We start from the raw sequence: 16,547 nt of genomic DNA, 5'->3' as shown, positions 1-16,547 counted from the left end.
CCAGTAAGATAATTTATTGTTTTGAGGCTACAGTTCATTGTGTTTAAACTTATTCTAGTCAGAAAAAAAGACATGTTTTGGCAAATAAGTGAAATTTCTTATAATACGGTACAGTAACAGTAAAAGCTCTGCAAGCTCATTACAGATTATCAAAACTACAAAAATAAAGCTTCATTCAGCCTACCAGAAAGTTTTTGCGGCGTAGGGCGATAGCAATAACAAGCATTTTATTTTGCGTCCACAATGTAATTAGAGATGCAACGCAACAGACAGCAATCACTTTGTCACCGGTGAAAGCCGTGGTACCCACTCGAAAGAGCACCGGTTCGACACCGCTTAAGAGCATGCAGCTGCGTCTAACATTAGAATGCTACCGGTACATCGTTTGGTCGAGTCAGAGCTTTGAACTGAAGCTAAAAAAATCTTAATTATTTGAATCTATTACGGTGTCATGTACATACTACCAACATTGCCGAGATAGACAGAGAATAGAGAAGTTTAAAGTGAACTTGAGGTCAGACTTATATTTATTCAATTAAAACTAGAATTTGAACAGGCATAAAAACTGGCGTAGCTCTCCACTTTGAGTTTAAACCGCCACGGTTTAAACATAAAACTTTTGAAATCAAAACCTATAGTAGCCCCTGGCATTAAATTTTAGCCTATACCAATGTAGGCTAAATAAATTCCTTAAATGACATGAATTATTTAAACAAGAAATTTTGAAATATAGCCTATCAATGCTTGTGCAGTAGCCCACGGCATGAAACACTAGTTTTTTAATCACTTTATTAAAAATACTAAATCGATCTTAGATATGTCACATTTTGCTGGTACATTTTTGGGATAATTGCAGAAAAAAGTAAGTGACGTACTAATTTGTTGGGTAAAAAGAATAACTGAATACTCAAAGACAGCATAACAACGGTCACAGAAACTACACGCAAAACACAAATTACCCATTGCAAGTGAGTAGTATTCATATGCAGTATTTTTAGAACAAGAGTAAACCTACAGTACTTCAATGTCTGTTCAATGTCATTGAATGTAGAGTTCTTAGTTTTTCATTATGTAACTTCTCAACAACTTATATAGCTTATATTCTATTTGAACAATGACCTTCTGATGATCCCCCTTCCAGGGTGAAACAGACTGTAGAGGTTTTAGAGAGTAGTAAGTTAGTAGTAGGCTGAATATATATGATGTAACTTATAAAGAAAATCACAATTAAGAAAAACGAGTTAGTGAAAATTCTATTCCAGGCTGTTTAACGTGAGACTATTTTTGACGACTATTTTAAATAACTTCTTTATTCTATTTACAGCTTGTTTGCCACCGGTGGAAGTTTAACACACAAAAATAACAAAAACAATCTCAAAAATTCAAAATATGAATCGTTTTGCTTCTCCATACATTTTACTTAAGAATGTAGTCTAAGTAGATTACAAAGGATAAAAAGTACCATAACGTACTCTTGGCAGCCTGTTTCACCAATAGTAGGATGTTTAGTTCAATTCACCATTGATAGAACATTCAGTCGCAATTGATGCGTAATGCATTCTTAACAACGGATTTATGCTTTATGAAAAGGTGTGACAAACACATGTACATGAGTTTCCTGTTCAATTGTCGTCCAATTTTCTCCCAATATCTTATCATTCAAAACCGGCTCTCAAGGCACGTGAAATGTTTGCTCGACCAGCACAATCACCCCTTTATCTGCTCATACATAGATGATTGATGCGTTGCATTGTCTGAGTGACATCTTTGACAAAGCGATCACAAGACTTTTCGAAGTTCTTTTCTCCAATACTGTTCCGGCAGCGTCGGTACAATATTGCTTTACGTTTTGACAAGGGCGCTGACGCCGGTTTCGCTTCATGTTGTTTTGTTGGGTGAAAACGATGAACCGGGACTTCGTGATTGCTTTTTCTTTGTGCCAAGAGGCCAACAAGGTAGATGAATGAAACATGAACCCTAACAGTAAAATCCGTCAGCTTTACATGGATTCAACGTCTACAGACATTGAATCCATGTAAAAATCACGAGTTTTGCTGTCTGGGAAACAGTCCGATTCTAATTCAAGCTTTTACTCGCTTTTGCTGAGTCATGGTGGAAGTTGTAAAACACAGTTGCGCATAAACGTATTAATCTGCAAGTCATCAGCATAGTTCGTCTAGGTCAGCAAATGACATCAGCTAAAAAAATTACATTGTGATTTTCCATCACGTTTATTACGCGCATGGCCGCAACAACGGCTGGTGCATTGCACCGGGGCCCCTAAACGAGAGGGCCCCACGTTGCTAAAAAAATTTATGAAATATATCGGTAAAAAACTAAAGTAAACTTGTTATTATTTCATTTAAATCGTCCACGTATGATTTTTTTTCGTGCAGCATTTTTGTTTACTACTGGAAGTTTTTTTCTTTCGATTGTTGACAAAAAGTTTATAAAAAAATCTCTTCATGAAAAAGTCGGCCATGTTTAGGAGTCTTGGGATTTACTCTGCGACTGTTATATCACCAACCGCAAACATTCCTGTCACATAAAGTCTGCTATAAATAAATTGAAGTAGGTATTTTTGATTTTTACTTGTTTCAACAAACGGGTGTTTTGCTGCCTTGAGGCCCATTAACCCAAAATGAACTAATTTCAATTCCCTCGATTTCAACATAATATAACATTAATTAAACCAGTGATGTTGAAGAAGTTGTCAATTTTTTTGGACTAGTTCGGGAAAAAGTTTTGTACAGTATTTCTCACCATGATGCAATTTTCGGCGGTTTACGTGGACTCTGTCATTGTGACTAAAATACACTTTTTTAAGCATGTTTTTCTGTCTGGGGAGTTCTAAGCTATTTTCTGCTACATGTAAAACTTCAAAGTGATTATATGTCGGCTTGTGTGAAATTTTTTGCGTAATCAGTCGGCGAATTAACGAATATGTTTTGAAATGTAGTTCCTCATCACATTTTGATGAAAGTACCTTAAATTTCATAAAGTTGTGCCATTTTTTAGCAACAGTTGATAGCAGGCAATTTTAAGCTTTTGAAATTAAATTGATCTGTCGTCGTTACTTTAATGAAAGCACTTTTAGTTTAGAATGCTTTTGTTTATCTGCAGTTTTATTTCTGGTATGACAAAAATCAATGAATCAGCACTTTTACGTACGAGAAGTGACACTTTTAATTTTTGATTTGAGAGTCATAAACTCAATTTTTAGTTCTGATGATCCCTATTTCTGACTCCCAACAAATTGCAGAAAGACAACTTAAAACACAAACAACTCATTTCCGGTTGGCGGCACGATTTTTCTTGGGCACATTTTGTAATTCTTTTGAAGTCTGCCTCCCCAACGTGTTTCTTGCTACCATTTCCTATGCCACCATATCGTTCGGCAATAAATTTTGATTCATCATATAAAAATAAATCATTATGAAAACATCGCTTTGCAATTAGGTTGTTATAAAAAGGTTAAATTTTTATGTTATTTGTATTTGCCACAGTCTTTGAGTGAATATTCTAAAAACAACGGCAGCAACAAAGAAAACATTGCACTAACCAAGTCTAATATATCAAGAACTATATGACCAGTTGTCGTTGGCTGGACTTGATCATGGAGCTTTATAGCACTGTAGGTGATGTTCAACAATGCGATTAACTGTTAATAATGATTTAGTTCTTTTATCACTTGAATAAAGGTTGAATAAACGTTGTCAGATAGTAGAAAGTCTTTTTTTATTGTAAAATTAACTTCAGATTACAAACAAAGAAAATTTGCAATCGCTAAAATACTGAAATTGTATTGATAGATTGGGCTTAGAATATTAGACTTCTTCAAGATAAAGTTACTTAAGGTGATTTAAGATTTACTTTTGGAGACAAATACACAAAATTTATGCTCTAATGAAGACTACGTAGCCACAGAATGAGCAGAAATGCTTTGTTCTCGAGGGGCGAAGTGTTTAGTCCAAGTCACTGTCGTTTTGGCATCTTTCTAGAATCTAGAGCACTTGTGTGGGCACGACAATAAAGGATATGTCCGAAAATGGACACGAAGAATAACGTTTTTTGTTTTTTCATCAAATTTTGACCTCAATCTTCTACTACGAGGCTGAGAAACGACAAAAAGTTATTGTTTTTTTCTTTCCGCCCACCTATGGCCACTGTAAAAGTAGCCACACTGCACATTTGCAGCAATGTAACTTTTTAACGTGTTCTTGAACTATTTGTCAGTCAAATTGCAGCAAGGAAATGTCCAATCAACAAATCATTTTCATAAGGGTCAGTTTGTGAACTGCTGTTCTATGTTATTTGTTAATCCTCAGTTCTTGCATTTCAGAAGCAACTAGCTTTGAAAATGGCAACGGATTATCTCATCAATGTACAGGTGAGTTAAAAATATCAGTGTCGTGTAGCTTAGTAGGCTACTACAAAACAAATATTAAGAAACAATAATAGAATTTTCATAGATTTCAATGTGCGAAACTTGAAAATTTTTCTTTGTAGTATATGCCGTCTCTGATGTAGGGTTGGAGCACAGGGGGTTCTTGCATTCTCGGTGTTTCCATGGTGCAAGAAACATTTTTTTTTTAAACACTTTCTAACTTTTTGTTTGGTCCCGTATAGCTGAATAATGCAACGTAGACCAAAGAACGCAAATTTGCAATCTTTGGTTGGAATTTAAATTCAAGAGGTCATTTTTTCTAATGCTGCAACAAAACGTTTACTTTACGATAATGTCCCATTTTTGATATGAGTCAGTTTTCATAAATAGGGAGCCTACAATAATAGAAAGTTGATAATCAATTGATTACTATTGGTCTGACATTTTTGAATTTTTATTATATAATGTGTCAAATTTTCAATAATGTTCTCAAAAACTTCAACCATGTAATGTTGATCAAACCCACAAAATTCTAAAGTTTGCAAGGTCTCATAATTTTGACTAGATGAGAAATGAACAAGCCTTTTATGGCGTGATATTTGAACAAGGTTACGACCCCTACCTCTTCTCTATCGGGCAACGTCAAATTTACTCAAAAACGATCACAGGCTTACAGATTGACCTGTTTTGTCTACAAACGTAGGTCATCCTGCTCATACTCTACCATTTGTGATTGGCACATTTTTCTTCCGGCCGGTATCATAAGACTTTCATAAAAAACGTGTTGACAGAAGTCCCTCGGTGAAAGGACAATAACAACCATTGATGGCAAAGTAGATTTTCTCCCTTTTCACGTTTACTTATCTAACCTCCTCCCCTGCATGTGTCCACAAGTGTAATATAATGTGAAGATAAACTGACAGAAAATTTAGCCTATGCCAAACAGTCCTGTATAAGTCAAAGTTTGCCGGTTTAAACTGGTTTGGATTTAGTAAATTATTAATTTTGGTTTAATAACCTAAAGTCGGTCAATATTTGCCTTACGAGAATTAATCGACAGAATAGAATGACATGACAATGCATATATTCATGAAATTGAACTTGCGCATAGGGCTATGTACAAAGTTCATCTGCATTCTTAAATTGATAGAGCTTCGGTAGAGAGTTTGTCTTGTTGAACTCTGGTTGAACCATAGGCATACGAAGCCGAGTAACGTGATCAAGTTTAACATCTTCAAGTTAATTACATATAGAAACACAAAACTACGCAACAAATTAAGTATCGAACGTTTTCAACATCACAAAATGTCCTCTTCACGAATAATATACATACAACATGTATGCCTATGATTTTTAAATTGATTGTTGAATAGGCTAGTCTACCGAGCATTTTAATTACGAAAAATAGCTTCTAACTTCTTGACTTTTTAAAAAATCGAATTTGTCAAATGAATATCCATAGCCCATAGGTTATATATAAAGCGCATGCCAAAAAGTAAACCTGAAGATTTGCTTTATATGATTCCTGTCCACTTTATTTGAAAGCTAAGTCTTTATAGCAACCAGACATGAGGCTGGATCATACCCCAATATTTTGTTATCGTATTTTGCATGATAGCCTATGTTGCAGTGCAAGCCCAACCGACATTTAATTTTGGCCTACTTGTTTTTAATTGTCGTAGTCGTAAGTAGTATAGTTGGTAGTCTCCTGTGTTTATGACAAGTAACTTATTTGACATTTACGGAATAGCAATGAGCATTTTTTATGACAATGTAGCTTACAGAACACTGCAAATCACATACCGGTATGCAAAAGAGTGGAAACAGTGAAGAGACATGTATGTAGCCTAGAAATTGAGTTAGTTGTTCCACTTTAGTTTTCCAAGAAAATTTGCATTTATTTTATAAGCAAAGAAAAAACTTTCTTGACATTTTACGACATCTAGGTTTTACATAGCCAAAATTCAATTCCTTTATTTAAACACCCTGATTTATCACCATTGGCGTTTAACCAAAAGTTTTGGGGTAAATAGTGCACTCACTTGTCGTTACCATCTGGTCTGCGCAGTTGAATCATTTAAATGTATCATTTTGGAAGATGTGAGCAATTATGCGAAAGCCATATGGCTTCTGTCAGCTATTAAACTGGCGTCCTTCTCGAAAGATCGTGTCTGACGTCAGCGTTCTTTGTTCGCCATGTGATCGCATGGTTGAGCGGTTTCAATTTTTCCTTGTCATTCTGTTTGTGTTTGGTCTTGGGATCAGTTGTTCAAATTGTCCAAGTTAGCGCAAGAGTTGGATGATAAAGCATTGTGAAAGTGGAATAGTGATGTGATAATTTATTGTTGGTAAAAAGCCTACTATTGTTGTATTAAGAAAATTTGTAGACAAGTTATAAGACTTACATAACATCCAGTTAAGAATAGTCTAGTGTAGCCTCGTTCAAATTTTTAAAATCAGAATTGTGACTTGTCAGTGAAGTAATGGCGATATAAGAAACACTTTATATGGGAAATTTCATATGAAATTTAGCTATTCACAATTTATTATGTATTTCTGTGTAAAAAAGCTAAGACAAATAAAAATCTTTAAAATTCAAGAGTTTGATACCCTAATGTTAGAAACAATTCAGATTGATTGATTGAATTTTTGGACCAGGAAAGCTTCTTTGAAAGCTTAATCCTGGCAGTTTTGCATACTTGTAGAGTTTTTAAACCACTGATGCAGCCCCTGTCACCAAGATAAACAGGGAGAAGTTTCCGATTGTTGGTGTGTTTTGCAAGAGAGAATTTTTCCATTCATTTGATGCCATTGAAGGGAAAGCAGATTATCAGCAAAGAAATGGAAGTAATTTTTCTGTTGTGTGTTGATTAACAGTTGGCCTTACGGTTTAAGTTGCAAGTCACTACTATCAACAATAAACATACCATAGCGTATGATGAAACAATAGCCTAAATAGTTTCACCTAAGTCACATCTAAGCTTGGTTCAAAAAGAAAGTTTGATTATTGCACAAACATTTGAAATGTACCGTAATAGTGCACAAGTATAGACGCAACCTATTTCATCCTCTAAACACTTAAGTAGTCATCTGAAAAGATTGAGAAAAAAAATAGAACGAAGCTGATGTCGCTGATCGGAGTTTCCGCAAACATTTAAAAATTTTCCTTTTGAACTAATCATTGAAATTTAATGGGCCACCACAAAATAAGTGTGACTAACCCTAATCTAAATTTGATAACCCTAACCCTAGAGTGAGGTTAGGTTTATCAACTATTATTTCAAGATACTTCGCGTTGTCAATTGCTTGTAGTATTTTGAAATTATAAGGTTTAGGGCCTTAGTTTTAATATGAAAAGTGCGAAAAGGTTTTTGTGTTATAACCTAAATTGCTTGTTAAATTTTCTAAAAAATATTGACCTGATGAAGTATGGAACTTGTACGTTTAACAAACTTGTGTTTACCACAGATTACTATTTCAGCGATTATCTCTGTTGCTAGCAATGAATTGTTTGCTTTGAATTGCCTTTTAGTTAAGCATTTGCAACATGGCTGCTACCTGTCTTTATTTGATTGATATTATCGCTCTATAGTTTAATTGCATTTCAATACTATTTACCGGTACAATGGAAGTTGGGAGACGCTGGGCAATGAAGAAAAACCCAGCATTATATCTTTTAGACATTGCAGTTTTATTGGCATTCTTTCGCCAAATAGACATAGACAATGTATTTTCACCTTCTCAAAATTCTTTTGAAGAATTACTAACTCACGGTGGCCCTATTGTTGGCATTCTTCCCTCTGCATTGCATCCTCATCAATTTGGAGATGATTTATTGAATCTAAAGTTGTCAGCTCTAGATTATAGCAGTTTGCACAATGATTATCAAACAATTATGGATGATGCGCATAGCAGGATTCCTAGAGTTATCCAACATATTCAAAATACAACCAACAATGACACCGTTTCTGGTCGAAATATCACTGCTATGATTTTACAATTCCCTGAGAATGAAGTTGCAAGCGCACCCACAGAACTTAGTGTTTGGAACAATGCTACAGCACAAGTTTCTTCCAACACTGAAATTGAAAGAAATATTTTTGATTCTTCAAATACATCACAACTCGACATTTTTGACACCATGTCACTCAATGAACACAGTAACTTTTCTGAACTTTTATCTAATTCACAAAATAGTGAAGAAATATATAATAATGCTGATGATGTTCGGTGGCGAGAGTACCTCACAGAGTATAATGCTACCAAAGAACAAGGAAAAAACAGCTCTGAAAATAATAGTTCTAATCCGGATTACATTGATATCGGAAGTCTTGATGATATTGAAATGAATTCTCTCCCTGATGCTCGTCTCAGAACAACATCTGAAATCAGTGAAGAAAGTGGAATTGAACTTTTGGAAGCTTTAGAAGTCAAGTTGGTAGCAACCAGTGATTCACCACACAGTGAAAGCCATGAAGAACAGCTATTATTTCCAAACCAAGACAATAACGTCAATTTTATTTCTTTTGAGGTGCAGTTTTCTAACCAGTTTTTAGTTTGCTTTATATTTTACATTGCTTTTTGCAATCAATTTGACTTCATCTTGTCCTTTGAACAAAACTACATTGGATTGTTTGTTAATTCTGTTTTGTTTTTCAGAATGCAGACCTGATGCACATGTTGCACCAGCAAGATGTTGATCTTGGATACACTTTACCACAAGCACATGACCTTACAAAATCATCGAATGATATGAATGAAATTTCAAAAGAAAATGATACGCAGGTATGACATACAGTATTACGATAATCAACAGCAAGTTTTCTGTTCTGTGCAGGTGTACTTTTTTGTAAGAGGACCAGTAGAATTTATTTGATATAATACTATTTTATTTTCACTCAATTCTGGTGTTTTTGCCACATTATTCGATATTTCCACAGCTTAAGAGCAATACTGCATCTTGATTGATATAACTGTAAACATAACCTATTGTTTTAGGAGGTTATGGATTTCATAATTGATGGTGAAACAGGCGAGCACATTCCGGTTGCAGCTTCGCAACTGTCTACTAGTATTAACACTCCAGGATCACTGCTCTCACACTCAGTGGTCAATCCAGCTGACACAAATAACACTTTAAGCATTGAAGAGTGCTTCCAGTTGCTTGAAAGCTCTCTCGATGACATTCAACCGCAGAATCTACAAAATCAGGTTTGTTATGTCATATTTTGCCAATAAACTCAAAAAGTATTATTTGTCATTGGTCTTTTCATGTTATGTAAGTAATGTAACAATGTAACATGAACTCAAGTACCCAGGTTCCTGTTTTGAATGGTCCTTATTTTTTCCAATACGTCAATTTTGTTTTGTATCACAGATTGCACTGGACAATCAAACCAACACAATTAGAAATTTATCGTCATTACTTGATGAAAATGAAACCGCCGTGCCAACACAGATTGTAAGTCTCAACTTTGTAGAAGACAAATGATTGCCACTTTAGATATCATGCGAGTAGTCTTAACTGTTCATTTGTTGTTTGAAATGCTTCTCTTTTGTCGATTTTACAAATACCTTATGGAAATACTCACTATGTGATTATCTACATGTAGTTTATAAGAACAAGGCATTTTGATTCTTCCTGTCTTTATGCATTATGCAATACATTTAGCTGGCTGACTCGGAAATCAATGAGATGTTTGTATTTTAATGTCATATAATTTCTTCCTCGTTATACTTCCTATTAGGCTACCAACCATCTGGTAGAGCAGATTTAAACTATTTCCAGCAGTGTATTTTTTATGGAAGTTAAAGTGCTTGCAGAGGTAGTAAGAATAAAACATTTGATTTATGTTTCAGAACAACGATTTGTGGCAACAAATTGCAAATATATCAGAACTTGCTGGCTTAAACTTTACAGCAGAAGACAGCCAGCCGTTGCTGCAAAATTACAATGATACAGATCTCAGGTAGGTTAGCCAACCATTATTTTAGTGGCATAGTTTTCTGAATTGTACTCTCTTTACTTGCGTGAGTGACATTAACACTTCTTTTTTACACTTAGACCGTCATCCAGTCTACAACCCAACGTTACAACAAATGAACAACCACTGGATCTTTTTGTTCAGCCAAATCATCTGGGTACATTTGTGTTTTCATATTTAGGTGCAATGGTGCATGACGAAAATATTTGAAAACAAAATAAAGAACTGATAAAGTGGCTAAAAATCTCGATGAAGAGACATTGCACTGATGTTATTTTACAACCAATAGGTTTGGGTTAAAACTAATTCTCATCAGTACGGCGCATGTATAACTCAGCGGTTTATTACCTTTTTGCTTTTTAGATGATACATATGGTGGTTCACCCATCGTTATGCCACCCGCAGCTCAACCATATGATGTCTCTGGTGGGTTTCCATCGACTAATTTGAACTCTTCTTTAAACACTCCACCAACTGATGCCATGTCTTTCACACCAAGTTCAGAATATAGACTTCCAATGGATGCCGGCTTTGCTTCAAACACCACTTCTCCTGACCGAGAGGTAGCTAACTTTTCTTTAATTTTGCTTTTTGTTGTTGTTTAATTTTGCTTCTAATTTCCAGCAAATTGATTTGTGTAATCAGCATAAAATAAGAAAATTGTTTACCCAGCTAATAAAATGCTTCATTTTTATGTCAATATAACATCTCTATACATCGATGGATTTTTCTAGCTGATTTTGTCATCTAAAGCTTGTTTGATCTTGATTCTTGATGTGAATCCCAGACAGCAAATCAGCTGTTTTTTACGTTGATTGAACGTCTGCAGACATTGAATCAATGAAATAACGGCTGATTTGCTGTTTGGGAAAGCATCCTGTGTTCAAGTTTTTAAGTATCTATTACATTTTATTTAATTGGAGGTGCTCATATTTTATCTTCTAGTTTACCTCTCGCCAAAGATCTAAAGTTAAATTACCCCATCATATTTTGTTCTTTTAAACTAAATTGTGAGCATTTATCATGATGTACAATCAGTCTGTTTTTTCTTCAGTAAATTTACTGGACCCCATCATCATAATCCATCGTCGGTTTGTTCCCCACTAGTGGGGGTGGCCGATTGTTTCCGCGCAGCAATTGTTTTAATCCCTTTTCTCCATTTCACCCTGTCCCTTGCATCTTCCTCCTTCAGTCCGACTTTTTTAAACTCATCCTTCACTTGTTGTTTCCACGTTCTTCTTGGACGACCGCGTTTCCTCTTCCCATCCACCTTTAGATCTAGTGCCTTTCTAAGAAAACTTCCTTCCTCCCTCCTTATCACATGTTCATACCATCTTACTCCATTTGCCCTTGCCAGTTGGTCTATGGTCTCTCTCATCTCTAGCATATCCAACAATTCTTCAGTAATTTCAGTAACTTCAGTAATTCCCATTTATAGATAAAATTTGTCTCCGATTGGAGCTCTTGACAAGTCAAATTTTTAAAGCACTGTTTTCTCTTCTAGGAATCTAATTATGGCTTCGGCGGTTTGAGCAACCTGACCCTTGTGGATACGAACGCCAGGCAACCATCCACTTACAGCAATGGCTCCATGTTGTCGTCACTGTCTGAACCGGGACAGGGGTTCTTTGACCTAAACTTGAAACCGGTCGAAAGTACCTCAAATGTACCCCATCTTGCGTCGTTCAACTCTACAGTGTCCCCATTCAACAATATGGTAAATTTGTCTGGTTCTATCTTGCTCAGAGTACCACATTCTGTTTTTTGTTTATTTTGTTGAATAAATTCGATTAGGTCATCACTTCTGTCTTCCTGTGCTTGTTTCTGGATACTGTTTTACAGATAAGCGAGTTGCTCAAAAGAATCAGTCACCTATCGTTTAAATTGATCACTTGTGACATGCGACAGCCTGGTTTAATTCATATTTTGCTGATACGAAACAGATACCTGTCAATTATTACGTTATTTGTTATTTCTGTAGGCTGATACTCAGTTTACCTTCATAGCTAAGATACAATATCAAACTAACTTTTATTTTTCATTGGCTTAACTTTGGTACTACAAGTCCTGCCAAAGTGTACTACAGTATTAGTTCAGTGTTTTAATGCTATTTTTGTTTGCCATTTGTTATTTGCGTTGTGTTTCAAAACACTTTTTTTCGTACCATACTTTGCTCCCCCTGTTTACCTCTTGTTGAACGGTATATTTTCAAAATTAGAAAGCAACTCTTAGTTTTTCACCCACATGCAGGTTGAATGAGAATGTTTGGTTCTTAAACGAACCTCTTGCTGTCGTCTAAGTTCAGATTTATTTTTCTAGAATGGGACTTACTTCAATCCTCCTGCCTTACAACCTCCCGCATCGCTTTCGTCATCTTCATTTCCATCCCTTTCCAACTCCTCCAAAAATCACCATCCAGCTGGGAGCACTCTGGATGTCAATGCGATTTCCGAATTCAGTGATTCGGACTCCGGAGTGTCCTTGGAGCTTAGTCCGAGAGGTGAGACAAAAGTGCTTTTACAATGATTATGATAACCTTGAATACCTCTTCTTCTATTTAAGTGAGTCAATAGGTTTTAGTTGTATAATTTGCATCGCACTGCTACTTCTTATCAGTCAGGGCTAAGTCATTTAATCTTTTCTCCTTGTGGAACACATAGCTCATTAACAGAAGCATCTATTGGATTTCATCATCATCATAATCCATCGTCGAAAGGATTTATTTACAGCAATTACAACAGAAGGCCACCTCTTTTCTTTACTGCGCTATGTTTTTGAGCTCTTGATTTTTTGTGGGTTTGGTCGGGATTTAAATTCTTTTTTCAATGCTATAGCACAGCAGAATTAAATTAAAGTCGTAATTTTTTCAGCTTTTTTCTCCACGATAACTTTCACATACAATTTGTGGCTTTTGATCACTTCAACACCGAAGCACGTCAATTATACATAAAAAAAACAAAAAAAACAACTCGCTCTTTAGGCAGGAGTGTAAACTGTTTTAGTGTGAACGAAAAGTGCGCTTCATCACTTTGAATAACCTTCTAGGATTGTACTCCAACGGCGGGCAGCAGTTGAACAACAATGGTGGAAGTGTCGACATGCGAACATTGAAGTCGATCAACCACAACCACACCTACAATGGAACCGATGGGGTGCGGAAGCAAACGAACAAAAAGTGAGTTTTGAATGCAAAAAGGCACCGTTTGTCAATTTCCAGACAGCAAAATCAGTCGTTTTTACATTGATTCAACGTCTGCAGACCTTAAATCAATGTAAAACTAGCGGATTTTGCTGTCCGGATACGTGAAGCTATTTGTTTATTAGTTTACCCTTACTCAATGCTCAATCTCTTGTATGCTACTATGCATGGGTAGTTTCAGTTACCGAAGCTAAGTTATAGTCTGCTTAAAGGGTTTTAAGTGTCGCTAATGTGATTTTCTCTGCCTTAACGTGTTTTTTGAAAAAGAAGTGCTGTTTCATTCAAGTAAACTTATTCGCAATCATGTCATCGTCTTACGAAACACAACTAGCAAGTCAAGCCCTATTTACATTAATTCAACGTCTGCAGACGTTGAATCAATTTAAAAATGCGCTGATTTGATGGCCGAGAAAAAAAATGTCTTATGTAGTATCTGATTATGATCTTGCTGTCCAATAGGAAGCCTGATCCTAATCAGCCGCGAGAATCACGTGACAAAAGAAAAGCGCGCGAACTTGACCTTCCTTATTCCATGGAGGAGATCATCTCCTCCCCCGTGGAGGAGTACAACGAGATGTTGCTGAGGTCATCACTCACTTCTGCTCAACAAGAGTTGGTCAAAGACATTCGGCGTCGCGGAAAAAACAAGGTATTTTCATTGTTGCATTGCCTTATACTGCATTATACCAATAGAACAACATTGAGTAGTGCTTTTCTCCCCTTATTACACGTTTGCGGATAATTTTTATGTGTATTAACGTTGTTTTTGAGTCACAGAAGTAAGTCAAAGTCTTAAGACAGTGATTCCAGATTGCATCTCATTTGGGGAATAACCAACATCGTTTAAACGTCGCCATCATACAAAACTACAACGCTTCACAAGCTTGGAATGCTATCGTTTCAAAGTAAAGTTGAAATTGCATCATTATCCGTCTTTTTTGCAGGTTGCAGCACAAAACTGTCGCAAGCGTAAGATGGAGACGATAAATGACATGGAGGAAAGCGTTGACATACTGCGGACACGGAAGCATCAACTGATGGACGAACAGAGTCTTCTAAATGCGCAGAAGGAAGACTTGAAAGCACGATACAATACCTTGTACCAGGAGGTGGGTGCTTTGGGTTTGCTGTGTTCAACGATATTGCCTCTCCCTGGTAAAATCTTAACGTCATTTCCCGGACAGTAAACCCGTCATTTTTACATTTGTTCAACGTCTGCAGACGTTGAATCAAGAATAGTAGTCAATGAGCTGGTCGGTCCGACAAAACGGGGTCGGCTGTCAAGCATAACTTTCTGTTAACTTTGTAATAGTTTCAACTGGTATGTAATAAATCCAGATAGTTTAAGAAATTTTTTGCGTCTAATTTAGTGCGAAAAACATCACTCTCCATAAAATTGTGGCTTTCGACTGTTTCGAAATTATGCTTAACAAAACCTTTTCTAGAATTCCTTTTTAAAAAAGTTTAAGATAATAATGTATTTGGCAGCTCTGACTCCCCACAGCAAAATCCGTCATTTTTACACTCTAGGTCTGTCTGCTTTGTAAAATGCCGAGAGCAATCCGAATCTGCAATGTTTGTAACGTTGTACAAAAACACATCATTACTTTTTATTATGCTTTCAGGTTTTTTCATCTTTACGTGACGACCTGGGGCGGTCGTACGACCCCAACCATTACCGCCTGGAGCGGGCCGGGGGCATTGCCATCATCGTCCCCCGAATGAGCCAGTCCGCTCAACAGTCCATGGACCAGGACGAATCTAACATGACTGTTAATTTTTCAAAAGTCAAAACTGAAAAGTCGTAACAGCCAAGACAGGATATTCTTGCTGCTCGTTTAGAATCAGTTCGGTTATATTGCGTTGATACAACGTTGCTAAACTACATTGGACGGTCCGTAGTACGCGTAGTGCCATATCACAAAGGCCTTATGTATTCATCGGCAGATATTAGTGGCACTGTTTGCTTTTTGAACTACCTTGGTATTAGAATTATCGGTTGCTAGCAATAATATGGTGATGTCTCGATGTTCATATGAAGATAAGCAGCACCCCTGACAGAAAAATGACGGATTTTTCTGTCTGAGACTTTATTTATTTGTTTTTTTCCGAATGGAAGAAAAACGATCTTGTTAAAATAGAATGCAGCAACAACAAAAGAACATGGCAAAACCACAAAGGCTTAAGACGTACATATTATGCTGCAAGGTATACTTTATATGCAGACTAAAGTTAATTTTAGCACCACCACCAAGCCTCAGCTTATTTATAGCCAATTTATAATGACAGCTTTGTCTCGTCACTACTCAATATAGCCTAACAATTCATCTGTGTTACAACCCTCAACTGGCAAGTAGCATAATAAAGTATGTTGTTGGTAAATCGTTGATAAGAGTTACATGTTTATCGTAGTCGTCCCAGATAACAAAATCCGTCATTTTTTACATTGATTCAACGTCTGCAGACGTTGAATCAATGTAAAAATGACGGATTTTGCTGTCTGGTGTGTGCTTTAATGCGAGGCAAATAATTGTGTTTTTTTTTAACTTTAGCAACAGTGGTTGAATTTGTACAGCAACACGGCTCAGTTGACCATAATATCACAGATGAGCCTTTGTTGCTGGTGGCATTCAGTGAAACGTATGCGACAAAATGTGACGCAGAACTTAGCAATGAACGTCACTGAAACAAATACGTTAAAATGCCATTTTTGTATGATTTTTTGATTCGTGTTTTGTATTCGATTAAAAAAAGATTTTCAACTTTATTTCGTTTGCTTCATCGAAAGGCAGGTATTTGAAATTGAGTTTGTGATCGATTGTTGAAGAATAATTCTTGATCTATTCAGATAATATGAAACCAAGGAAGTTTTCAGAAATATTTGATAATCAGAAATATTTGATTATCAAATAATTCTTGATGTACAATTGGAAATAGTTTGGCGTTAAAACTCGAGTTGTCCGTTAAACTCAATCTA

General features: G+C 36.1%; 1 protein-coding gene across 3 annotated transcripts; it reads left to right on the top strand.

Annotated features, from left to right (window-relative positions):
- Nucleotides 1–871: 871 nt before the first annotated feature.
- Nucleotides 872–16,337, top strand: LOC145787813 (uncharacterized). Of its 3 annotated transcripts, XM_082599647.1 has the most exons (14): nucleotides 872–968; nucleotides 4,343–4,390; nucleotides 9,047–9,172; nucleotides 9,386–9,598; nucleotides 9,765–9,848; nucleotides 10,247–10,356; nucleotides 10,452–10,528; nucleotides 10,735–10,934; nucleotides 11,876–12,088; nucleotides 12,691–12,871; nucleotides 13,417–13,546; nucleotides 14,030–14,219; nucleotides 14,515–14,679; nucleotides 15,196–16,337. In XM_082599647.1, the coding sequence occupies exons 2-14, from the start codon at nucleotides 4,361–4,363 to the stop codon at nucleotides 15,376–15,378; spliced, it is 1,902 nt and encodes a 633-aa protein (XP_082455773.1). In that variant the 5' UTR covers nucleotides 872–968; nucleotides 4,343–4,360; the 3' UTR covers nucleotides 15,379–16,337. The 3 variants fall into 3 exon arrangements, with proteins under 3 accessions (XP_082455773.1, XP_082455771.1, XP_082455770.1); XM_082599645.1 differs by lacking the exons at nucleotides 872–968; nucleotides 4,343–4,390 and adding an exon at nucleotides 7,159–7,234; XM_082599644.1 differs by lacking the exons at nucleotides 872–968; nucleotides 4,343–4,390 and adding an exon at nucleotides 7,837–8,918.
- Nucleotides 16,338–16,547: the final 210 nt, after the last annotated feature.

Source organism: Aplidium turbinatum, chromosome 18 (assembly GCF_918807975.1).
Source record: "Aplidium turbinatum chromosome 18, kaAplTurb1.1, whole genome shotgun sequence".
NCBI lineage: Eukaryota > Metazoa > Chordata > Ascidiacea > Aplousobranchia > Polyclinidae > Aplidium > Aplidium turbinatum.
The sequence above is the reverse complement of the archived record's forward strand: the minus strand, read 5'-3'. Positions and strand labels throughout refer to the sequence as shown.